Source organism: Squalius cephalus (genome assembly GCF_949319135.1).
Source record: "Squalius cephalus genome assembly, chromosome: 10".
Lineage (NCBI taxonomy): Eukaryota > Metazoa > Chordata > Actinopteri > Cypriniformes > Leuciscidae > Squalius > Squalius cephalus.
Genome location: NC_137131.1, coordinates 23,058,199 through 23,085,057, shown reverse-complemented (window position 1 = coordinate 23,085,057; position 26,859 = coordinate 23,058,199). Strand labels below are relative to the sequence as shown.

At 39.0% G+C, this 26,859-nt stretch overlaps 1 protein-coding gene across 3 annotated transcripts in view; it reads right to left on the bottom strand.

Moving 5' to 3' along the window:
• Positions 1 to 26,859, bottom strand: part of LOC307165543 (SEC14-like protein 1) — a 291,727-nt gene that overhangs the window by 179,582 nt on the left and 85,286 nt on the right. For all 3 annotated transcript variants that reach the window (XM_079883248.1, XM_079883249.1, XM_079883250.1), the window contains exons 3-4: positions 9,230 to 9,379; positions 8,967 to 9,098 (exon numbers count right to left, since the gene is read on the bottom strand). In XM_079883248.1, the coding sequence (XP_079739374.1) occupies positions 8,967 to 9,098; positions 9,230 to 9,379 (282 nt within the window). The remainder of the gene's footprint in view (positions 1 to 8,966; positions 9,099 to 9,229; positions 9,380 to 26,859) is intronic.

The following is a 26,859-nucleotide window of genomic DNA, read 5'->3' as shown; positions in this document are numbered from 1 at the left end:
AAGTAACAATACTTTATTGATTATATACTAACACATAAAACTAATATCTAACACAAACACACGCACACGCACACATTCATACAAGTTGCTGAAAGAAAGAAAGAAAGAAAGAGAGAGGTTGGAGAGAATGAGTTTAAGAGTGAGATGATGAAATCTCAAGGTTCTATGCACTTATAAGACATAACCTGAACGAACCATCAATAATTAATTTCACCCTTTGTTTCTTAGGTGGGTTACTAAATCTGTATCAAATACACCAGTTCAGTTTAAGAGTCTGGAGGTTACTTGCTCGTTTTGCGTTCCTTTTGAGAATTCCTTTGGTCGGCGTCAGAGGGGGTTTCCCGAGTTCGTTCGTTGGCTGGTGTCCCCGTGCTTGTATAGATGTCTGTGGCGGCCACTCACGTGGTGTGGATGGCGGATTGATGGAAAGTCTTTGTTGAAGCTGGCTTTGCAGAAGAAACGTGGACCGAAATCTTGCCGCAAAACTTAACTTAGAACCGAGACTCACAACGGAAAAGAAAGGAAAACTCAGAAAAAAAAAGAAAATTGAGAAGAGAGTAGGCTAGTAAGATGGCTTGAATAAAGCTGTTGAACCTGTTCTTCTGATCTTAATTTGGGTTCCTTGTCTATGCGCGTCTACATGGTTACTTGTCTGATTTAGATCTTCATCTCCCGCTGCATTTTTGTTCTGCTCCACCCTTCGAACCCTTAACTAACGCTCTGCGCTGGTTTTTAAAGGTTTTTTAAAACAAAAAGAGGTTTGTTCCTCCTACACAAGGAGTTCTGACTGCTGCTTTGTTTTCAAAGTCATGTGTTCCCTGGGGGTGTCGGTTCTCTAGTTTTAAGCGGAGACCAGATGCAACAGTTTAGACATGATTTCTAATTATCAGAATACAAAACATTTTACACAGATTTAATTCCAGCCATCTTTTGAATTAAGAACATACGATCATGCTGACAGGAAGCACGACACACTTTCATTCACACACCTAATAGTTATAACAATTACATGAATTATATGGCATCTAAGTATATTAGATGCACACATATATTGTAGAAACAACATAGAATGATGTAGTTGCATGATGTTTGATTATAAGTCCATTGAAAATTGTTCTTGAATGATTTTATGTATAGTTATAGGTAAAATCTCAGTTCTGTGGTTTGAAAAGATTTTACACCCTGAGGTCATTCAGAGGTCCTTAACCCTCTGGGGTCTGGGGTGTTTTTGGGGTCCTTGAGATGTTCTGACACGCCCTGACATTTGTGCTTTTTTCAGTTGCTTATAAACATATCAATGGCAAAAAAAAATTACACTCCATTTAGCACAAACAGGACTACCATGATATGTGAGCCACATGTATGTACATGTTTTCATTTTTGAGAGAATAATGTTTATGCATGGTTATTGAAAAAACTAAAAATGAAATTTTCTGAAATAAGGCCACAAAACACATACTAAATATGTGTCCACAAGACTTTTGACTAATGGATGTCGTCGCCTAGAGTTTTTTCTTCAAAATGATGTGAAAATCATCCTGCCTAATCATTCACATAAAACGATACATTGATTTAAGTTTTGCAAAACACTTTTAGTTTGGAAAGGCAATATGCGGATGGGGCGTAAACGATCATGCATATTTAGTAGTTCACACCTGATGAGACTGTAGCATAAATGACTCTGGGGTAAATGCGAATTAGCTCAAGCATATAGGGAATTTTGGAAATATTAATAATCATAACTCATGGTCATAATTCATAAGTCGCATGTACATTTATTTTATAATTATCGAGATTACCTTGTTCTGTAACTGGTCTGATCATCAGTTATTCATCCAGCGAATAAATGTAAGATCATCACAGTTAAGAAGGGGTATTTACAAACTCCAAGAAAGTTTTATCTTCTGGCCACGAACATCAAACTTTCTGGGTTTATGAATTAAGAACTACTCAATGTAGTCTATATATATATCGAGCTTTGTAGCTTATAATTGGATCTTTTAGTTTCATTGACTTATAAAGTGGGTTTTCAAACACAGAGACAGTGAAAAGTATTAATGAATTTTAATAATATAAGTAAGACTAGAGATTATATGGGCTACGAATATAAACGTACGTAAAAATGCAAACAATAAACAAACAAACATTTAACCGAACAAGAACATAAAACAATAACGTGGTCAGAATACATGAAAGAAAGAAAGAAATAGAGAGAAGGGAAAAGCTAGTAATTATTACATACAGAAACCTAAGTTCACGAGACCCCTGGAACAGCTTTTATAGGAATCAATATAGCCTACTTGCAAGATTCTGTGCTCTTTCAGGTGAGGCTGAGGCTGAGGCAGGAAGCGAGGATGGTGTCCTGTTTCTGCTGCGTCTTCCGGTGTCGCGGGAAGCTTAAAAAGGCTCACTGAATGTAACGTTACCGAGAAAGTTCAGATTCATCTCCCGGGAAGGGAGAGGTTGCAAATCTTGGTTGCAAAGGACGGCAGCTACGACTCGAACATGTGTTCGTTCGATAGAGAAGGCCAGGGCCTTCTTCAGATGTTCCTTGGAGAAGCGTTGCGCCGGGGAGAAGAGGAGGAAGGGTGAGAGATCAGGGTGAGAGAGGCCGGAGAAGAGCGAGATGAGGGGGTTTCTGCCTTTTAACAGACATCTGTTTACGCCCTCTTTTTGAGGCCCAGCAAATCAGATTTTCTTATCTGAAGCGGGAACATTTCCTTTGTGTAAAGAAAAACATGCCTCCGTTGACCATTTGTCTTATGAGGGAAAGGATTCATATTTCCTCTTAAGATTGTACACACAGAATAATACATTTTACTGTAATCTCATACATATATGTATTTCCGTGAGATCACTACGATTAGAATGATACCAGACATGGTGTACGGAATATGGGAATACAGGTATGCATTTCTAATGTAGAATTCTGAGCATTTTAAGAGTCAATTGATTTCTATGATAGAACATAGAAAATCTCAATCTGCCATGGAAATTATACACACATAAACATACATATCAAAAACATGGTTCTTGGATCGCCTGTGTGGAAGTGTATGGAATGTGGGCTTGCAGAGGAACTGGATGGGCTGCAGCTTTGGAGCCATAAAAGTTTATGACCAGGTCGAGTTACAAGACACTATGGAGTGATTTTCTTTCAATGAACCTTCAGAATTAAAGATTTTACTCTAGCAAACCACACCTCTATTATAACTTTGTAATGAATGGTAAAATGAAATTTTACTATGTGGAAGTCCATATATGGCAATGTGCCTCAGTTGCATCTCGTGGTGGGTTTCTGGTTGAAAGTCCACGAGTGTGTATGCGTGTGTGTGTGTGTGTGTGTGTGTGTGTGTGTGTGTGTGTGTGTGTGTGTGTGTGTGTGTGTGTGGAATGTCACGAGGTTGTAAAGTCGGGGGGAAGGTCATGGGGGTACCAGCCACACGGGCGCTGGTAAATTGCCGCGTGGGGAATTATTAACCAGCGCTGTTGTCCTAAGGACAAAGACGATGTGTTCGACATCACATGATTCACTTAATGTGAAAAGCAGATGTCATTGTTGCTACAAGACAATGCCCCTGCATACTTAATGAGCCATTCATTCAGGTGTGTCACCTATAGCTAACTTAAATATACAAGCTTCATAAAAATGATCATTCTAGAAGAAAATTTCAGATGGCATTTAGAGGCTTTTGCATCTGAACTCTTCATACACACACACACACACACACATACATACATATATATATATGTGTATGCATATATATATGTGTGTGTGTCTGTGTATATATATATATATATATATATATATATATATATATACATATATACATATATATATATATATATATATATATATATATATATACACACACACACACACATACACATATATATATATATATATATATATATATATATATATATATATATATATATATATTTATATATATATATATATATGTGTGTATATATTTATACACAAATATTTTATATACATTTTTTTTTTTTTTTTTTTTCACACATTGTGCTTGCAAATTGTATAATATCCAAGGTAAACATGTCTAGTAATTGTGCAGTTAATTCTCATACTGTATTTTCAGTTTTGGAATATTTATCCTCTCCCCAAATTTGTTACTAATAAAACACAATACAAATTATTTAAAGAAAAAAATTATATTTACCTTTTAATAGTTTGTTTACATCTACCTTGTAAATATATTTTTTTATTAAAAAGGTTACAATTACAACAACAATTCAAGTGTAATCTTACAGTATATTCTACCACTGTACCCAAATCTAGTCAACAAAATGTTGTCTTTCATATTTCGCCTGACTGTAACGTTGTCTTTATGAAATATTAGGGCATATAAATGTTAATTTGCAGTTTAATACGTTGCTTATACAAATAGCCTACATTTTATTTAAACCTATTTCAGTCGATTTTTACTCATCTCAGTATAGCAATACAGTTTGCTAAAACATCATCATTCATTCACACACGCAATTTAAATTTAAACTGTCTTTTGCGAGCTGTGGTAAACAGCGCGCATCTCTGCCGTTCATTCATTCATAAACAGAAACCCGATTCACGTGAGAAGGAAAAAAACTTACTACTGTATTCCTCAGCTCGCTCCTCGATATACCCGCACTTCTGAGGTACATTTTCCATTATTATTATTCCTCACAGCGCTGCGAGACGGTGTAAACAAGTAATGATCTGAATAAACTTGTGTTTCTCGAGCTGATATGGGGCGTTCACAGGATTGCGCGGATTGCCTCAGCCATTTGCGTTTGAATAGCGTGCGCTCTCCGTGGGCGGAGTCACATTACATTTGAATCAGCTGTAATGAGCTCGACTGGAATCGCTCTCTTTTAATACAGATTTCACAAGATGAGAATATTTGTTTTTGTATATAAATTACTTAATTTGAAAGAAGAGAATTCAAGCTTCATGCCTGTGTGTCTGTATGCCTGTTTGACTGAGTATTCGCTGAGTTATTGTTCATTTTCGGACGCGTTTCAGAATGGACTACACTGACAGAGAGAAGGCAGAACTCACATCACGTTTATTTTTCTTTATTTGGCAAAAAGCACAACACTTTGTTTTTATTGTGAGTATACACAAAAATAATACACATTTAACAGAATCGATTGATGTATGAAACTATGGAAAATCAAAGTCAACAGAGTATTTATGAGTTTCTTTTACACTGATAAAAAAAAAAGCGAGCTGGTATCGCCGGCGATACCGCCGACCTCAGGGGGTTAAGAAGAAGATGGTCTGTTTTGTATCTCTCTCGTGGGACCTTGGTCTCTGTCATTCTCTTAATCAATCAGTGTTCGGCAACAAAGCTAGCATTGACCAGTTATTTCGTTAGTGCTGGGGGGGGCTCTTTTAAATAGCCAGACTGGTGGCGTTTGACCCGATGGCAAGATTGATGATGATCATGAGACGTTCTGAACCAATCTTCCCCCCTCATTCGGCGAGAAGCGGAAAGGTTGAATTAATCTTCTGGAAGAAGATTAGTTTGTGTTTGGTTCATCCTCGCAGTCGTTACATCATCCAGTTCCTCTGCAAGAGAGATAATGGGGAGCGCAACGCGACCGACATTCCAACACACATTAACGCACACACATACACGAACTTTGAACATTAAACTTAGAATATAAGCATGTCATATTTCATATACTCCTGTGTGTTTCCCATTTTATATTCACTTTGTTTATGACGTTTATTTGAAGGAACGAACTTGTAAATGCTTCTGTTCGTGCATTTGATTGTAACTTTGTATCCTTAACTGTTTATATTTCATTCTTGGTATCTGTTTAACCATCTCGCTCTGACTGAACCAACCACATACAGGAGATTACAGTAAAATGTATTTTTCTATGTGTACCATCTGTCTGGTTAGAAATGACGAATTCTAAACACCGTCATAAACTATGCAGAGACAGGACAAAGGAACTTCTTCCCGCTCGAAAATCTCGGGAGATGATTTGCCCTCCCCGCAAAAAGGGGCGTGGACGGGATTCCCTCAAAAGACGGAACTTACCCGTTTCTCACTCTCTTCAGTCAAACTTCAGGAAAACACCAACTTCGGAAAGGCTTCGGCCACCGTCTTCGGACGCGCACCTCCCGACCTTTCTTTTCTTTTCTTTACTAAGTTTTATTTTCATATTCGCCTCTCCCTCCACGAGGGAGATGAACTCGGAATCATTTCTTTGGTAACTTCACGTTCGGTGACCCTTTAAAACTTTGCGCGAGTCTGCTCGCCCCGGAAGACACGAGAGAACACGCCCAGCTCCGAAAGAACGACACACGCACGCTCGTCTTTCGCAGTCACAAAGAGAACCACATGCAAGTATTATTTTCTATAGAGATTTAAATGCTGCTTAAGGTTGTCTATTCCCTTTTTCAAGGTGATTTGATTCCTTGTTGTCTTTCAAAAGGTTACTGTCTGTGATTTTGCCATACTGTGCGATCATTCTGTGATCTCTCCCTATTCCTCTTTCACTTTCTCTCACTCACCCTTTCATCCTCTCTCTCTCATCTGTTATCCGTATTGTCTTGTATTGTTTTTACTGTTTGTATTGTTATACGCATATTTACTCTGTGTGAATCGTAGTTCGATGTATTATTAGTTCAATTATTAAAATCCAATATATCCTCGATTGATTCTGTCTGTCTGCTCACATTACGAAGTCAATGAAATGTTTAATCCAAGCTACAAAGCTTTACGATTTGTTACTTTTCAGTAACCTAAATTTTATAAGGACAGGAGAATAGTTTCCATGGCCAGAAACTATTTTTCCTGAAATTATAAGAAGTGATAACTTTATTGAGAAGTTGATAAGTTAATCTTACGGCCGTTTGCTGGACAAACAGATTGTTCGATAACTAAATTAATTCCATTAAAGGTTATCTCATACAATCGATCTGTAAAAAGACTATTGATATATTAATGACGAACCATAACCCGTTGTGGTAATCATTCATATATACGATCGATCTATTTTCAGCTTCGATAATTTAATGTAACTGTAATATGCGATATATATTAATCATATTCCTGATTGATTATTAAAATTCCCTATAGATCATTTGAGCTAATGTTCAATACCTAATGCGGTTACATATGTTTAAACTTAAATATACTACCTATACAAGTAGTTATGTCTCTCTGTATTAATTTGTCTTGTTATTGACGTAATACGCGTCATTGACAAAATGCGCAACCAGATGTTCGAATAGTTCGAATATATGTGTTTTTTTAAGAGGGAATATTCGAACGTCATTTTTGAGCAATTTTGACAGCCCTATAAAATACTGATTTTTGTGGGAACTAAAATTTTTGCAAAATGGCGTTTAACGTGTTTAACTGCTCCCTGAATCGTTGCGCTTATTCATTTGTGGATGTTAACTGAATCTGTAAGTCACCTACGCTGTTTACTTCTGTATATTATATCTATCTATAAATTACGGGCACGTCTTTCTATCTCTGTGTGTGTGTGTGTGTGTATTATTCGAATATCTCTCGAACCGTTAGTCTGATGGATTTCAAACTTGGCAGGTGTCTTGCTACGGGCATGAGTAAGTGCAGTGCCAAGTTTGACGTTGTTTGGATTAGAAATGCAAAAGATATCGTTAAATATATATCGGTAAAAGAAGCACACACTGGCTTTTGCTGATCTAGCCGCTGGCCACTCCCCCTCTCACACTGCACACTGAGTGAGCACAGCCCAGGACCAGAGACAGAGAGGGTAGAAGAAAGCGCGCCGTTTTAAGTAGCGTTTTCTCGGAGTTCACTGTGTAGCCTGCTCCCTGAATCGTGTAGTTCAATTTTCCACATTTATTGTATGTCATTATGTCAGTATCAGAATTTGCTTCCTACCTTGCACAAACTTCATTTTCCAGCAGGATTTGCACCTGCCCACACTGCCAAAAGAACCAAAACCTGGTTCAATGACCATGGTATCACTGTGTAATTACTGTGTGATTTCATGTAATATTCTAATTTTTTAAAATCCTGTTTTCGTGGGTTTTATGAGCTGTAAGCCCAAATTATGTACAAATAAACAACTAAATACTTGAAATCGTTTAAGTTGTGGGCCCTGAATCTATAATCTATGGAAGTTTAACGTTTTGAATGGAATTATGGAAATAAATAAACTTTTCCATGATATTCTAATTTTTTGGAAAGGGTCTGTACATATTCATACATACATACATACATACATACATACATACATACATACATACATACATACATACATACATACATACATACATACATACTAGGGCTGTGAAAAGATTAATCACGATTAATCGCATCCAAAATAAAAGTTTGTGTTTACATAATATATGTGTTTGTACTTGGTATAATTATTTTGTATATATAAATACACACACATGCATGTATATATTTAAGAAATATTTGCATACATATACTGTATATATTTATATATAATTTATATTATATAAAAGTATAATTTTTTTATATACAAATAACACAGTTTTTCTTAAATATATACATGCATGTGTGTGTATTTATATATACAAATTTAATTATACACAGTACATACACATATATTATTTAAACACAAACTTTTATTTTGAATGCGATTAATCGCGATTAATCTTTTCACAGCCCTAATAGCCCTAATATATATATAATATAGACTCAAGCTCATCCAATAAGAAATAAATAATAAAAATAATAATAAAAAAATTATTAATTATAATAAAAAAAATTGTGGGGCTGAAGCTGTCACAGTTTGAAAGGTCGCAAACATTTTTTTATTCTTTGCACTTTAATTTGTGGCCAAAGGAATATATATATAAATATAAATTTAGTGATACCAAGGTACCAAGTGTGGGTGTCCAATTATATTATACAACCAAATTAAAGTTGCTAATGGCATGCTTAACAGCACATCTGAGATGTGAGGGTGATTTTTCTCACCGAGTAACAGCAAAGTTCATGGATTATGACTCTGCTGGAGAAGGTTTCATTGTGGGATTCAATATGAAGAGTTCTTTCTCTGTGGTTCAGGGAGTTCTTCTGAATGAAGTAGACATAGTCCACACCTGCAATCTACAGAGAGAGAGAGAGAGAGAGATTTATCAGTTCATTACCTGAGTTCATAACCTTTACAGACAAAGCAAAGTCCAGGATCCAGGATTTTTTTTTTTTCCTTTTTTTTTTTTCCGGGGTTTTCATTTTACCCGTTTTAGGAGTCGTGGTGCATCCACATCCAGTTTACACCTTCTTTCAATCTTATGAATGGATCCATCCTCACTGTTTTCCTCACTGATCACATCACTGTCCACAAACATGGGAATCAGATGACAGGTGGGAAACCTCCTCTCATATGCCTGAAGAAGAGACAAGAAGAAGAGTTGATGAAAACCCACTAGATTTTCTGCATTGAAGAAAATAGATACAGTATATGTGTATGAGTGAGTCACTGAGGGCCACATGTTGTGGAGAAAGACATATTCATCAGATATGTGGTATCGCTAGTGTGCACAATGGCATGATATTTACAATAAATGGAGATTAAATTTGAAATTACACATTCTTTCCAAATTATAACTCTAGAACTACATGAAAAAGTTCATCAAGTCAGACTTGAGAGAGCCTACATTTTTAAGTAGTTTAACCCTCTGGGGTCTAAGGTGTTTTTGGGGTCCTTGAGATGTTCTGACATGCCCTGACATTTGTGCTTTTTTCAGTTGCTTATAAACATATTAATGGCAAAGGTATAATTACACTCTATTTAGCACAAACAGGGCTACCATAATATGTGAGCAACATGTATGTACATGTTTGTATTTTTGAGAGAATAATGTTTATGCATGGTTATTGAAAAAACTAAAAACTAAAGTTTCTGAAATAAGGCCACAAAACACATACTAAATATGTGTCCACAAGACTTTTGACTAATGGATGTTGTCGCCTAGAGTTTTCTTTCTTCAAAATGATCTGAAAATCATCCTGCCTAATCATTCACATAAAACAATACATTGATTTAAATTTTGCAAGACACTTTCTGTTTGGAAAGGCAATATGCGAGTGAGTCCAACACCATCATGCATATTTAGTGGTTCGCACCTGAGGAGACAATGGGGCCCGCATACTTAATGAGCCATTCATTCAGGTGTGTCACTGAGCCACAAGAAAGAATGCAAGAGCAATATATATATATATATATATATATATATATATATATATATATATATATATACATACATACATACAGGTGCTGGTCATAAAATTAGAATATCATCAAAAAGTTGATTTATTTCAAGAATTCAACTTAACAGGTGAAACTAATATATTATATAGACTCATTACATGCAAGGTGAGATATTTCAAGCCTTTATTTGTTATAATTTTGATGATTATGGCTTACAGCTTATGAAACCCACGAAATCAAAATCTCAGAAAATTAGAATATTACATGAAATCACACAGTAATTACACAGTGATACCATGGTCACTGAACCAGGTTTTGGTTCTTTTGGCAGTGTGGGCAGGTGCAAATCCTGCTGGAAAATGAAGGAAGCATGAAGTGCTCTGAAAATGTCCTGGTAGACGGCTGCGGTCAATCTGGATTTTATAAAGCACAGTGGACCAAAGTCCTCTTTTCTGATGAGAGCAAATTTTGCATCTCATTTGGAAACCAAGGTCCCAGAGTCTGGAGGAAGAATGGAGAGGCACACAATCCAAGATGCTTGAAGTCCAGTGTGAAGTTTCCACAGTCTGTGTTGGTTTGGGGAGCCATGTCATCGGCTGGTGTTGGTCCACTGTGCTGTCCACTCAACGCAGCCGTGGGCGGGGTCACATTAAAACTTAATGAGCTGAGATGAGAACGACTGACATCTCTCTCTTTTCATACAGATTACATAAACTGAGAAAATTTGTTTTTTTATAGAAATTGCTTCATTTAAAAGAAGAGAATTCAAGCTTCATGCCTGTGGGTCTGTATGCCTGTTTGACTGAGTATTCGCTGAGTTATTGTTCATTTTCGGACGCGTTTCAGAATTTACTTCACTGACAGAGAGAAAGCAGAACTCGCATCATGTTTATTTTTCTTTATTTGGCAAAAAGCACAACACTTTGTTTTTATTGTGAGTATACACAAAAATAATACACACTTAACAAGATCGATTGATGTATTGGTAAACTGGTTTGTAAGATCAAAGTCAACAGAGTATTTGGAGTCTCCTTTGAACTGATAAGAAAAAAAGCGAGCAAATCACGCCGGCGTGATTGTCGACCCCAGGGGGTTAAAAAGACTGAAGTTTGAAGCCGTTTTAGTTAAAAGACATAGATCAGCCATATATTTTCTAAGTGTGAGGCCTTGTCTCAAGCCAACACAAACACTCACAATCTTGTAAGCAGAACTGCTGAGAAGTTTTTGCCCAACACATTGTGTCCTCTGGAAAAATCACTCCTCTCTGCTGTACATGAATTATGAAAAGCTCTAGGCTGTCCTGTGCAGCTTGAGGGTTTGAAGTAGTTTTAAAAGGATAGTTCATGCAAAAATTTAAATTATGTCATCATTTACTCACCCTGCTCCAGTTGTGAGTATAAGATGACTGAATTGAATGACAATAATTTTTGGGTGAACTATCCCTTTAAGTTTAAAGTATAAAGCAAAACGTTAGTTTAAACTAAAGCATTGACGTCAAACAGTGACGTTCATTTGTGCTGTTAAAATTAACAAATATATTTTGGGGCAGTAACGTCACAGTCAATACTGTGGCCATCCAAATTGCTGCTTGGTTTGTGCTGTTAAAAAAACCCTGTAACTATGACCCCTTTCTTAAATATAATGAAAAACCTCACTCTCCACTCCATGTCATCTAATACATTCCAAACCGGAGCCATTTGTTTGTGTTTGATTTGTGCCATTCAAATGAACATTGCATCCCCCCTTCTTATAAAAAAACAAATGGCTAATTCGGGGCAGTCTCCACCCTATGCCATCCAAATTACTCCAAATCGGTGCAGTTCATTTGTGCAAGATTTGTGATGGTTCAAAGAATATCTAGCTGTAACTAAAATACATTATTCTTAAATATTTATTTTAAACAGTTACGTCACCGCATGTGGTCTAAATAGTTACTGGCGCAGTTCGTTTGTGCTAGATATTGTACTCCATTAAAGGTACAATATGTACGATTTTTGTAATAAAATCTCCAAAAATCACTTGCACAGTGTGATATCTTTCCTGCAGTTGTGTACTTACAATATCCCAAAAGTTCCCAAAGATTTTTAATTTCAGAGAAATTCCTATTTTAAATTAAAGCTGCATGCAGCATTTATTGGGGTTCAAGCATTTAAGGCCTTTAGGCAGATAAGCATTAAATATATTATGTTTTATTTAGCAAGCATTTAACCATTGACATAATAGATGGAAAAGACCATTTACAGCCAATACAGGCAATTTACCATTGGAAATATGTTTATTAAAGGTTTTTAACAGTTATAGTGCCACCTAAGGTCTGATTTCCATTTTTTTATAATTATTTTAAATAAATGATTGGTAACAAAATACTCATGCTACTTGTAGTCTGAAATGGCTTTTACAAAAGAAGAAAAAAATATTCTTAGATTTCTGCATGTTCTAATCATGTACCGATAAAATAGCACAGTAAGATTAAATATATTTGAATGCATTAGTGAGAGTGTGATTGCACTGTATGTGCAGCGTCTCTCTACTAATAGTAGTGGATATTTGTGGTGGTGATATCTGTATTAATGATAAAAAAAACAATTAAGAAATCAAGCATTAAAATTACAAATAATATTCTATTAAGATATGAGATACAATAACATGATTTGCAATAGTAATAATATCAGTAATATATGCACAATACACACAGATTAGACGATCAGGTCTGTGTCTTACATAAATATCAACATACTCAATGCAAAGTGCAAGAATACAGTAAATACAACGAAACGATTGTAAAATAAACACACCTGGCCCAGTATGATAATAGCCCTGTGGCTAATGCTAATTAGCGCATTTCTAGATGCGAAGGCCCTATTGTTTTCGGTGGGATTATTATTAGGGCCCAAGCCCTGAAAGGGCGAAGGCCCTATTGTTTTCCTAAGGATTATTATTAGGGCCCAAGCCCTGAAAGGGCGGAGGCCCTATTGTTTTCGTAAGGATTATTTATTTATTTTTATATTTTTTTTTATTCTTTTTTTTTTTTTTTTTGCCTTTTTGCCACTTTTGGGGCCCTTAACATGCTCAAAAACTCTTGAAACTTTGCACACAGGTCAGAACCCGCGGCCATCAGGGCCGGACTGAAGCTGGTACCCGGGCGTGGCAGGGGGGCTCGACAGCGCCCCCTGGAATGGGGTCCGAAATCTTGGTCCATATATCAAACACGCTTGCATGTAATAATATGAAACTCAGTACACATATAGATCTCATCGGGCCGCACAACTTTCGTGCTCTAAGTTTTACAAAAGCCCAACAGGAAGTCGGTTATTATACGTTGTTTGGAAAATGCACAATGGAATGTGAAATACTCCTCCTAGGGAATTCATCCGATCGCCGCCAAACTCGGTGTGAATGAAGTCAAGACATTGAGGATGAATTCTTGCGAACAGATTTTCGAACGGTTTGGCCGTGGCGAGGAAACGAATTTATGGCGAATAATGGGACACAGGAAGTGTGTTATAACTTCTGCATACATTATCTGATCTTGCTGAAACTTCAGCAGTGTATTCGTTGTAAGAGGCCGATCACATGGATGTGACCTTTGTGAGTCAAAGTTATAGCGCCACCAACTGGCAACAGGAAGTGTGTCACTTTCAAAATGCTTTGAAATCACTTTCTTATTTTTACCCGATTTGCTTAAAACTTTATGTGTATAATGTAGACACATGGCAGATGTAGACCTGTGAAAGGATTATTGATATCTTAGATACTGTTGCCGTGGCAACGCATCAAACTTTAATATTCTTTTCGGATGCTTTTGAGACTCTTCACATGCTTGAAAATGCATGAAACTCGACAGACACATCACATTTATTATACAGTAGACATGTGCAAAGTTTCAGAAACGGGCGTGGTGGAATGGCTCAGTAGCGCCACCTTTAGTCAAAAATGGGGGCTTAGTTTTTCCTAGAATCACAAAACTTGGTAGGTGTATTGTTCTCATCAAGCAGGACACCTTTCTAATTTACAGTCATAACCTCAGACCCACAGGAAGTCAGATATTTTGGTTTGAATGTGGATTTTCTGGAGAATTTTCTCTCTCTCTCTGAGTGTCTGTGTGTGTGTGGGGGGGGGATTTGTCTATTCCATTTAATCTTTGTTTTTCAAGGTTTCAGGGGCTTTTGTGAAGTGAAAGTGAAAGTGAAAGTGAAAGTGACACGTGACGGCCAAGTATGGTAACCCATACTTGGAATTTGACCTCTGCATTTAACCCATCCAAGTTAATGCACACACATTAGGAGCAGAGTAGTGAGTAGTTAACACACACACTGCAAACGTGGATACACACACCCAGAGCAGCGGGCAGCCTTTGTGTGGCGCCCGGGGAGCGATTCGGGGTTAGGTGCCTTGCTCAAGGGCACCTCAGTCATTTCCCACCGGTTCTGGAATCGAACCAGCAACCTTTGGGTTACCAGTTCAACTCCCTAACCACTAGGCCATGACTGCCCCAACGTGGGGCCCTTAACGTGCTCAAAAACTCTTGAAACTTTTCACACAGGTCAGAACCCACGGTCATCAGAGCCGGGCTGAAGCTGGTACCCGGGCGTGGCAGGGGGGCTCAACAGCGCCCCCTTGGACACGGTCTGAAAACTTGGTCCATATATCAAACACGCTTGCATGAATTAATATGAAACTCGGTACACATATAGATCTCATCGGGCAGAACAACTTCCGCACTCTAAGTTATTAGCTCCGCCCAACAGGAAGTCGGCTATTATGGGTTGTTTGAAAAACGCATGCTGTGGAATTTAATGTACTCATCCTAGAGAATTCATCCAATCGCCTCCAAACTCGGTCAGCATGAAGTCAAGACATTGAGGATGATAAATTCCAGACGGATTTTTGATATCGAACGGTTTGGCCGTGGCGAGGAAACAATGGCGAGAAAAGAGAAACACGAAGTAATATAACTTCTGCATACGTTAACTGATCTTGATGAAACTTCAGCAGTGTGTTCGTGGTAAGAGGCCGACGATCAGATGGATGTAACTATTGTGAGTCAAAGTTATAGCGCCACCAACTGGCATATATATATATATATATATATATATATATATATATATATATATATATATATATATTTATTATTATTATTATTAGGGCCCAAGCCCTGAAAGGGCGAAGGCCCTATTGTTTTCCTAAGGATTATTAGGGCCCAAGCCCTGAAAGGTCGAAGGCCCTATTGTTTTCGGTAGGATTATTTTTTTCTATTATTATTAGGGCCCAAGCCCTGAAAGGGCGAAGGCCCTACTGTTTTCATTAGGATTATTAGGGCCCAAGCCCTGAAAGGGCGAAGGCCCTATTGTTTTCGTTAGGATTATTATTATTAGGGCCCAAGCCCTGAAAGGGGCGAAGGCCCTATTGTTTTTGTAAGGATTATTTATTATTAGGGCCCAAGCCCTGATAGGGCGAAGGCCCTATTGTTTTCCTAAGGATTATTATTAGGGCCCAAGCCCTGAAAGGGCGAAGGCCCTATTGTTTTCGGTAGGATTATTTATTATTATTATTATTAGGGCCCAAGCCCTGAAAGGGCGAAGGCCCTATTGTTTTCGGTAGGATTATTTATTAGGGCCCAAGCCCTGAAAGGGCGAAGGCCCTATTGTTTTCGGTAGGATTATTAGGGCCCAAGCCCTGAAAGGGCGAAGGCCCTATTGTTTCCGGAAGGAATTTTTTTTTATTTTTTTTTTTGCCTTTTTGCCACTTTTGGGGCCCTTAACATGCTCAAAAACTCTTGAAATTTTGCACACACGTCAGAACCTGCGGCCATCAGAGCCGGGCTGAAACTGGTACCCGGGCGTGGCAGGGGGGCTCAACAGCGCCCCCTTGAACACGGTCTGAAAACTTGGTCCATATATCAAACACGCTTGCATGGGGACTTCCGGCTTAACGATCTATGGAGTAGGACGCAACTTTCGGAGCTCCTGCAGTTAGCGTTAAATTACGTTCATTGGCACATTTTCGCGTTATTTTTCTTGGTGTGTGTTTTATCTAACACTTCTTCTTTTACTATTGCTGAGTAAAATGCCTGCTAAACCCAAATCTGGCAATGCTCCATCTGCTGCGCTTCAGCGGCCTGCTGCACACGCTTCATCCCCGCCTGTTAGTGATTCCTCCTCCCCTTGCGACAGTGCTGTAATGTCCGCTGCCCCACCCGATTTCAAGGAGGAGCTGCTCGCATCACTTCGTAAAGAGATGGCGGCTATTTTCAAAACCGAGCTCCAGGCTGCCCTAAGCGAACATTTTACGTCTATCAAGACGGAGTTGCAGGCAGTTAAATCCGAATTGACTGGTACTATTACAAACATGCAGGCTAAAGTGAGCGTCTTGGAGAGCACGGTAGTTGAAATGGAAACTTCACTCTCCACCTGCAGCAGGGGTTAAAGTGAAAAAAAATCCTGAGCCTCAAATTTTTTTTGGGGGGGGGGGGGGGGGGGGGGGTATGGCTTGGGCTTCATTGGCACCATTTATTTTCAAGCATGTTAATGGCATATTTTTATGAATGAAGCCCAGTATCACTGATATAGCTACTTATGTCTCAATGGAAATTTATTTTTCCAAAATTTGAAATTTATTAGGCTTAAAAAAATATAACTTTTAAATCAACTAAACTTAAAACAATCATCACTTAAACCCATAATAAATGTCATATTTACCTGTACCTTACCTGTCTAACCGATGTGAATTATATAGAAATTGAATACGTTTATAAAACAGTCCGCACTGCATAAATTATATATGTATATATATATAATGAAAAATAGATTAATCCTCACACACACTCACTGTCACACACACTCACTCACACACACACACACACACACACACAGCGTTGAGCAGTTAGTCATTTTCCCATTGTTCTTTGGTTAGCAACTTTACTAACAGAGAGAATTGCTGTCACTTTAATACCCGCCGCAGCTGACAGGATCTCACGCATCTCATTCTCTACTCTTTACGAACTATTTAAGATTGTATTTAACTCATTTGACTGTTCTTGTGAAGATACTCGACAAAACTGTCATTTTGGCATAAATGTGTTGTGTTATGGTTCGTACAAGCGCGAAAGAGAACTCAATGGCGCACTGTCGACTGCGATACTGGCGCGCGCGTCTTTCTGTGTGTGTGTGTGTGTGTGTGTGTGTTTCAGGAGGACATTCATTCACTGACAGCGCGTTCTCTTTTGTCTTCTCGCGCATTGATAGTTTAACCATTTGCGTGATGGAGCATGATCATATAATCCAAAGGATGACAGAAAGAACGGACGCTGCGATAAATATTTTAACACGTTAAAGCTGGACAAATGAATCGCATGCGTTTACGTTGACAGCACTAACGTTAGGCTACTTGTCATACATTGCTGACAGAAAATGCTGCGGTTTAAAGTGGACTCGTTTTCATGGTAGGCCTACACAGAATGTTTTCTTTTTTTTTTTTTTTTTTTGTAAGCTACACAGAATATTTAATTAAATATTACAATTAAATATTTAGCCAAGTCTGAAGTTACCAAGCAGCAGTGTATGTTAATGTTAGCTCAGTTATCAACAGGTGTAGACAGAAAATATGATTATCCTGACCTGAACTAATTTACTGAACCAACTCACATCTCCTTTCTTTCTTTTCATCCACGATGACATTAAAGTCACCTGTTATTGTTTCTGGCGTTTCATCACTGTCTGTGCCGCAACCGCTACTTGCTCATTAGAACATTCAGTGAGCTACTTTACACAGGCTCGGTCCTGCTCCTCCGTGGCAATGACGGCATAAACATCATAACAAAACGAATTTAAGTGGGGGTGGGGGGGACAACGGGATTTAGGAAAGTGTCCCCATAGGAAATTACGCCCGTGGGTAGGACATCATCTCCAAGCTTCATGAACTAGCGCTCCTTTCCCCGACAACGCTAACGTGACATATAAATCTCAATCACACTGTGTTGCCAGGCCCCGCCCTGCTCTGCTTCTGATAGGCTTGTAACGTTAGTAAGAGCTGCGTTCCTTTCATATGATTGGTAGGTGAAATCAATTGACTCGAAAATATTGAACCGCATGCAAGTTTCAAATTTATTTATTTATTTTTTTCTTCCTCACGGCCGCACGCCGGAGATCCGGCACGGTGCCGGAATACTTTAAGCCCTGCCTGCAGTGATGACATTGCTTCGCTACAGTCTAAAGTGGAACATCTGTCTGCCGGGCTGCTAAGAGTAGACAATAAATGTGAGGATCTCGAGGCCAGATCGCGTCGCAATAATATCAGGATCATAGGTGTGCCCGAAGACTCAACCAGCTCTTCCATGATGTCGGCTGTCTCCACTCTGCTCAAAGAGGCCTTTCAGCTGGATAAAGAGCCCATTTTGGACCGCGCTCACCACACCCTGCAGGCCAAGCCCAAACCCGGGGAACGGCCACGTCCCATAATCGCCCGACTGCACTATCATACAGACTGTGTGGACATTCTGCAGCGAGCTAGAGCCCAACAAAGAATAAAGATCGGTGATATGGCTATACATATCTTCCCTGACCATACCTCGAAGACTGCCCGTGCCCGTGCTGCCTTCAATGACATCCGCCGCCAGCTCCGTGAGATAACGTTGCCTGGGTTACGGTATGGCCTTCTTTACCCGGCGCGCCTCCGTGTTACATATGACGGTACCGAGAGAGAGTTCGAATCACCGGAGGACGCCAGAGCATACATTAAGACATTAACCAAGTAAGAAATCTGGTATCTTTTCAAGCAGTTTTACCATCGTGGAAGTGGTATGGACAATTACGATCTTTTTACTTAACACACTAAGTGCTTTGTTACAGCTGATGTTCATCAAGGGTGCCTTGTTCTTTATTGTTGTAAGTTGCGGGAGCCCGTCTCAAGCTTAAGCTTTCCATTAGGCAAATGCCGGTAGCCTTGTCCATAGGGAATTTACTCCTAGTGGAGTTAGCACTGGGTTCTCCATCGTTTGGGGATGGGGTCGATGTAAGTGCTTTGGTGAGGGTGGGAGGGGTTTGGCTAATGTTCAGCCTGTTTGGCCATCCAGTTTATGTGTGTGTATCTGTGCGTATGTTTGTCGTTAACCCCCCCCCCCCCCCCCCCCCTTTTTTTTTTTTTTTTTTTTTCTTTCTCTTTCTCTTCTCTCTTTCTTTCTGGGGTGGTGTTCTGCATTCATCTACGGCTCTTAGTTAATAATCCATAAATGTCTACTAACACTGGAAATTCAGGACCCACTATTAGAGGTTCACATATTAGGTTTGTGAGTTGGAACATCAAGGGTTTGGGAAGCCCCATTAAAAGATCTAGGGTATTTACTCACTTGAAAAGGCTTAATGCGGACATAGTGTTTCTACAAGAAACCCACATGCGCACCACAGACCAGGTCAGGCTAAAATGCCCATGGGTCTCTGAGGTGTTTCACTCCAACTTTAACTCTAAAGCCAGAGGAGTTGCTATTTTAATTGGTAAATCAGTTCAATTCTCTACTTCTAAATTGATTTCTGATGAAAATGGCAGATATTTAATCATTTCAGGCACGCTGTCACACGTTCCTGTATTACTAGTCAATATCTATGCTCCAAATTTTGATAACCCAGATTTTATGAATAAGGTATTTGAACGTCTCCCTTCTCTGCATGATAACCTCCTCATCTTTGGAGGGGACATGAATTGTGTTATTGATCCTAGGTTAGATCGCTCCTCTCCCAAAAGTTTGACCCCATCATTAATGTCCAGGCCGCTCTCTGACTTCATGGCCAAGAATGGTTGCATTGATCCCTGGAGATTCTACAACCCTACCATCAAGGAGTATTCTTTTTTTTCACATATGCATAAATCCTTCTCTCGGATTGATTATTTTTTCATTGATGCTAAACTTATCTCCAAGGTGTCAACGATTAAATATCATCCTATTGTTATCTCTGACCATGCCCCGCTCTCTTTAGATATTCAGCTCTCTCCGCAATCCCGATACTCCTCACCATGGAGGTTAAATACTCTGCTCTTATCAGATGATAAATTTAACTCTTTTATTGTATCTTCAATTGATGATTTTATCATGATCAATCAGAACAAGGCTGATCCTATTTCTTGTTCACTGCTATGGGAATCACTCAAAGCATACTTGCGAGGTCAAATAATTTCCTACTCTGCACATTTAAATAAAACTCGAATAGCCAAACTTCAAGAGCTTTCAACTAGATTGGACAAATTAGATCAACAACTAGCTACTTGCCCCTCCCCTAACCTGCTCAAAGACCGTGTTGATTTACAAACTGAATTTGACCTCGTTACGACTACTGAGGCAGAGCGCCTTCTTTTGCGCTCGCGTTCCACATATTATGAGCATGGCGATAAGGCAAGCCGGCTCCTGGCCCATCAGTTGCGTCGCCAGGCTGCCTCACGTATGATTCTTCAAATCAAGGATCCCTCAGACACACTGCATACTGACCCTAATTCCATTAACTCTGTATTCTGCTCATTCTATTCTTCTCTGTATAAGTCCGAGTCCTCATCTGACGCTTCTGACATGGGTGCTTTTTTAGATAGCCTCGACTTTCCTACTATTAGCCCACATGTTACCAAAGATCTTGATCTGCCGCTATCAGTTGATGAAATCAACACTGCTATAAACAACATGCAGAATTCTAAAGTTCCTGGCCCGGATGGATTCCCAGTGGAATTTTTAAAAAGATTTCAATCTAAATTGGCCCCGATATTGCTTTCTGTATATAAGGAATCTCTGCAGGTTGGCTCTCTCCCTCTTACTTTAAGACAAGCCTCCATAAGTCTGCTGTTAAAGAAAGACAAGGATCCCGACCTCTGTGGTTCTTACAGGCCCTTGTCTTTACTAAACGTGGATGCAAAAATCCTTGCTAAGGCTCTGGCCAGCCGCTTGGAAAGATTTCTTCCGGCCATGATTTCAGAAGAGCAAACTGGCTTTATAAAGGGCCGTCAGTTATTTTACAACGTCCGCACCCTTTTAAATATAATATACTCGAAAAATTCTACTATAACCCCTGAAGTGGTCATTTCAGTTGACGCTGAGAAGGCATTCGACAGGGTCGAATGGAACTTCCTGCTTGCCGTACTAAATAAATTTGGGTTGGGTGATATATTCATTTCATGGGTACGCCTTCTCTATACATCTCCACAAGCTAGTATCTCCACCAATGGCGTTCAATCTGCTTATTTTCCTTTATCTCGAGGCACCCGACAGGGTTGTCCATTATCTCCTTTACTCTTTGCGCTGGCCATAGAGCCTTTGTCTATCTATTTGAGATCCTCCTCCATTTTTTCTGGTATATCACGTTTTGGAATGGAATTTAAACTTTCTCTTTACGCGGACGACTTGTTGTTATATGTCTCCGACCCCGGCCGCTCTATACCAGTAATTTTGTCCTTTATTCAGAAATTTGGTTCTTTTTCAGGTTACAAAGTTAATATCTCCAAAAGCGAATGTTATCCTGTTAACGCTCTAGCCTGTCAACTGAGTCAGTCTGATATCCCCTTCAAATTGAGCCCCTTAGGTTTTAAGTATTTAGGAGTTAATGTAACCAGAAAGCTAACCTCCCTTTTTTCTGCCAATTTCTCCCCTTTAATGTCTAAAATTAAGTCTGACTTTCAAAGATGGAGGGGCTTGCCATTATCGCTTATAGGTAGGATCAACACAGTTAAAATGAACATTTTACCCAAGTTCTTGTTTCTATTCCAATGTCTCCCTCTATTCCTATCTAAGCGCTTTTTTAAAACTATTGATCAGGATATATCTAGCTTTTTATGGTGTGGAAAGGCATCCAGAATAAGTAAATCAATTCTTCAGAGATGTAAACTTAATGCCGGACTCTCTCTCCCAAATATCCAATTATACTACTGGGCAACACATATTCATAAGATCTCATTTTGGTCCAAATCCACGCATCCCCCATGGTGCAAGTTAGAGATACATTCATGCAGCTCATCCTCTTTGCCGGCTTTGCTCACCTCCTCTATCCCTACCAACTTCTCTGGCTTTACAGATAACCCAGTGGTAATTTCCACTCTAAAAATCTGGTTCCAACTTAGAAGGTATCTTAAATCTACTTCTCCATCTATTTCAGCTCCTTTGCTAAAAAATCATTTGTTTCAACCTGCCCTATCTGATCCCACGTTTTCTACATGGTATGACAAAGGCCTGAAAACTTTTAAAGATTTCTATAGAGATGGTACTTTCCGTAGCTTTGCAGATTTGTCTAGTGAATTTCAACTCCCGCCATCTCACCTTTTCCGCTATTTCCAAATCAGGCACTGTGCCAAATCCTTGTTCCCGGCCTTTCCCTCATCACCCCCTCTCCAATTGTGGGAAGAATTTCTCTCTCCAGACCCCCCTCAGAAGTCTTTCATTTCAGAAATCTATAACAAACTCCTGAATCATGATACCTCATCCATCACCAAAGTTAAGGCTGCCTGGGAGGTTGAACTTGGGTTGGAGTTGCATGACACTTGGTGGGACGTTGCCCTCAACAAAATCCACTCTAGCTCAACCTGTGCCCGTCTAACTTTGATACAATTCAAAGTATTGTACAGGATCCATTTCTCCAAAGCACGCCTGTCACAAATTTTTCCCACTGTCACCGACAGCTGTGACAAATGCCATACCTCTCCCTGCAATCTAACGCATATGTTTTATTCTTGCCCGTTAGTTTTTTCTTTCTGGCAGAGGTACTTTGATATTATCTCTGAAATACTTGTGACGAATTTAACTATCTCTCCCCATATTGCCATATTCGGATGCCCAGAGGATTATAATAGATTTACATCAAAGCAATTAGACATCTTTGCTTTCACATCTTTACTGGCGAGACGACATCTCCTTCTCCACTGGAAATCTACAAAAGCCCCTTCCAGCGCTCAATGGCTAAGGGATGTTATGTTTTTTCTGAAATTAGAAAAGATTAAATATTCTCTGAGAGGTGATTCCAACAAGTTTTACAGTAAATGGCAGCCCTTTTTAACTTTCTTTAAATCTCTTCCCTCTTTTCCCCCTGATTGATGGAACACCCCCCTCCCCCTCCCCCTCCCCCTCCCCCTCCCTTATTGTTGTTTATCAGTTATTGGTTTTATTTTATTTATTTATTTATTTCTGCTTTTGTGAATTTGTGAATGCCTGTGTTTTGAACTTTGCACTTCGTTTGCTTTGCGTACTCGTTTTTTTTTTTTTTTTTTTTTATTACATTTTGTACGTTTAAAAAAAAGGGAAAACAGCTAAGTATGGCTTTATTGTTGTGTCATCTCTACCTCATTGTTATGTATTTTTCAATGTGCCATATTTTTCAATAAAAATATCCAAACAAACAAACAAACAAAAAAAACACGCTTGCATGAATTAATATGAAACTCTGTACACATATAGATCTCATCGGGCCGAACAACTTCCGCACTCTAAGTTATTAGCTCCGCCCAACAGGAAGTCGGCTATTATGGGTTGTTTGAAAAACGCATGCAGTGGAATTTGATGTACTCATCCTAGAGAATTCATCCAATCGCCTCCAATCTCGGTCAGCATGATGTCAAGACATTGAGGATGCTAAATTGCGGACGGATTTTTGATATCTTGAACGGTTTGGCCGTGGCGAGGACACGAATTTATGGCGAGAAAAGAGAAACACAAAGTGTTATAACTTCTGCACACATTAACTGATCTTGATGAAACTTCAGCAGAGTGTTCGTGGTAAGAGGCCGATCATATGGATGTAACTATTGTGAGTCAAAGTTATAGCGCCACCAACTGGTAGCAGGAAGTGTGTCACTTTCAAAATGCTTTTGACAAAAGTGGGGGGGGGGTTACTTTTACCCACAGTTACAAAAATCAGTACGTATATTGGTCTCATCGAGCCGGACAACTTTCTAATTTACAGTCATTAGCTCCGACCTAGGGGTGGGCGGTATGACCAAAATTCTGTTTCACGGTATGACTAATTTTATTTCAGGGTAACGATATATTTCACAATATAGTTATTTATTTATGTAGTTATTCTCGAAAAATCGTCAAAAAGGGCTTTGTATAATAAATAAACCCAAATACTTTAGAAATGAAAAGTACTTGAAAATAAAAATTTTCTTTTTCTTTTATTTGGTAAATTATTTCTTTGGTAAACTATTTTTAATAGCTAAACACTCTCATCAACTTTTAGATGAACTGCCCCCAACTGATTGATATTAAATACAACATAGGTGCAATTCAACTTTAAATAAAGTGTTGCTGAATTATTTTTTAATCTCATGTTATTGCTTTACTTCATCAATCAGTTTATAATATCTGAATATTTTATATTGAACTATTCTATTCATAATAAATTAGTTACTTCCTTTTAATTTGGTAGGATATTAGTAGATACTAGTTATGTTTAAATGTTTTCCCGGTACATTTTTGTCATGTCTGCTTTTAAAGGGCTTGTTTTGTTCTTTTTGTGATATCTGGCAACCCGAGGTTCAGAAGTGTCAAGTTCAACAAGTTCATAAGTGACTGGAGAACAGCAGTATAAAAACCAAACAGCAGCTAGCCAGCTACTGTTACTAGTGTTGACTAAGTAGTGTGTAAATTATACACACCTTGTAACTGCGTCATTATTTTACATAGCCCATGGCGTGAACACCGACACATCGCGCTCCCTCTCAGTGCGTGTGCACGCGCGCGTCTTTTGCATCAGTAAAATGCGATCGGTTAATTTGAGTGACAAGTTCTAATCACGCATTTAATCAAAGGAAGATTTTATCAGCTGTTTCAGTGGCCAATTGTTTGGAGTTAGAAATATATAACTCGCGCTGCATATTTAGTAATTTTGCCTCAGATACAGGATGATACATTCGCTTTAACAAGCAGGTTGTTCATCACCACGGCAACCGCTCGGGCGTCATGCTGAATGCGAGTTTCGTGTTTAAAAAGTAACTATACATAAGAGACAGAAAGATGTCATGCAGTTAACTATACATTATTTAATGTTATTTCTATTCGTTACGATATTGATATACGAACTGTTAAATTGTCAAGTAAGCTTCATGCTTTCCCCGTTGCGATCGTGCACTCCTCTAAACTGTAGCCTACGGGTCCTGCACTGCTCTAGTTGACTGCTGCGCCTTGACTGCAAGGGAAAACGTAATTCCCTTGTGGATCCTCTTGATCTACTTTCTCCATGTTTCTTTGACAAATCGCAGTGTCTCAGTCTCTCGCACGCTGCATGTGCGTTAACCACGCCCACTTATTTACATGTCGCGGTATCACGGAATGAAAAAATCTGTTACGGTTGACATTTTCTACCGCGGTAACGATATATACCGTCATACCGCCCAGCCCTATGTTTAAGTAATCCGTATGAAAGCAACGACATGTACAGTTTCTCCAGTCCGAGCTAATTAACTCTAATGTGACCACGCCCACGCACGCACGAGCGATTGACATGCAAATAGTCCACGCAGGCCTGTAAATGCCCTCATTACCTCAAAACAAAGAATCAGAGACTACAGTAACGTACTTCTCTGCTTTTCGTTGAGACTGTGTTTGTGCAGTGTTGTTTTCCTTGGATTTACCTCAGAAGAATTAGAAGAACGCGATTTGAAGGTGAGAAGATTTTTAAGGCAAGACATATACATACTTTACATTGTAGCTACTAATTAAACTGGTGCCAGACTAAAATGTACGTTATGAAATGAGATTGGAGTAAAAACAAGAAGCCTATGTGCTATGTCGTACATGTATACGTAGGCTATCTCTATATGGACAGAAACATGATGAAATGTGAACTAGAGGCAACCTTTCAAAGCTAAATGTTCAACATACATTTTGAATAGGGTTGGGAACCGAAAACCGGTTCTTGTCCAGAACCGGTAGTGTTTTTTTAAAAATACCGGAACCGTGCGAAATTCCTACGTTTCGGTTCCAAAAACGGTTCTGGGCAAATGTGTGGGCGAAGTGCTGGGAGCTTATCCTTTAATAGCGACGTCTCACACTCACCTCATGAATATTAAAATAGTAATGAAAGCACTCGCGCTGAGAGAGAGAGAGAGAGAGAGAGAGAGAGAGAGAGAGAGAGAGAGAGAGAGAGAGAGAGAGAGAGAGAGAGAGAGACGATCTCGATTCAAACACCCACGCAATCTTATTCCTAAATGATAAAAACTTCACACTGGAACATTTAAATCTGTTTGCGCTGTCGCTGAGAGAGCAGTTGTCAATATGAAACAGCTTTACTTTCACAATCTTTTCAACAACACAGTATCGGTATTTCGGTGTTACAAATATTCAAATGATCACAGAAGTACTGAAATAAAAGTTTATAGTTCGAGAATAAACACTGATGTCTACGGTAGCAACCAAAACAGAGTAAATCACCTTTTGAAAGTCGCTTCAAATAACGAAAATTCGCTTCAGAATTTACTAAATGTATATAATGAGCGAGTACATCATGAATGCCTTTTTTCAAACCGTGTTTTTGTCTTATCCTGAATCACTATGGTAAGCCTGTAATAAGCGTTTATACTCGGACTACTTTACACCGGCACCGCTGCGGAGTAGCACAGTGCCTGAGTGACTCACCCGCGTCATAAATAAACTAGAGAACTAGCTCCGGCTACAATGTTCTTCCGCAAGACACATGCAGT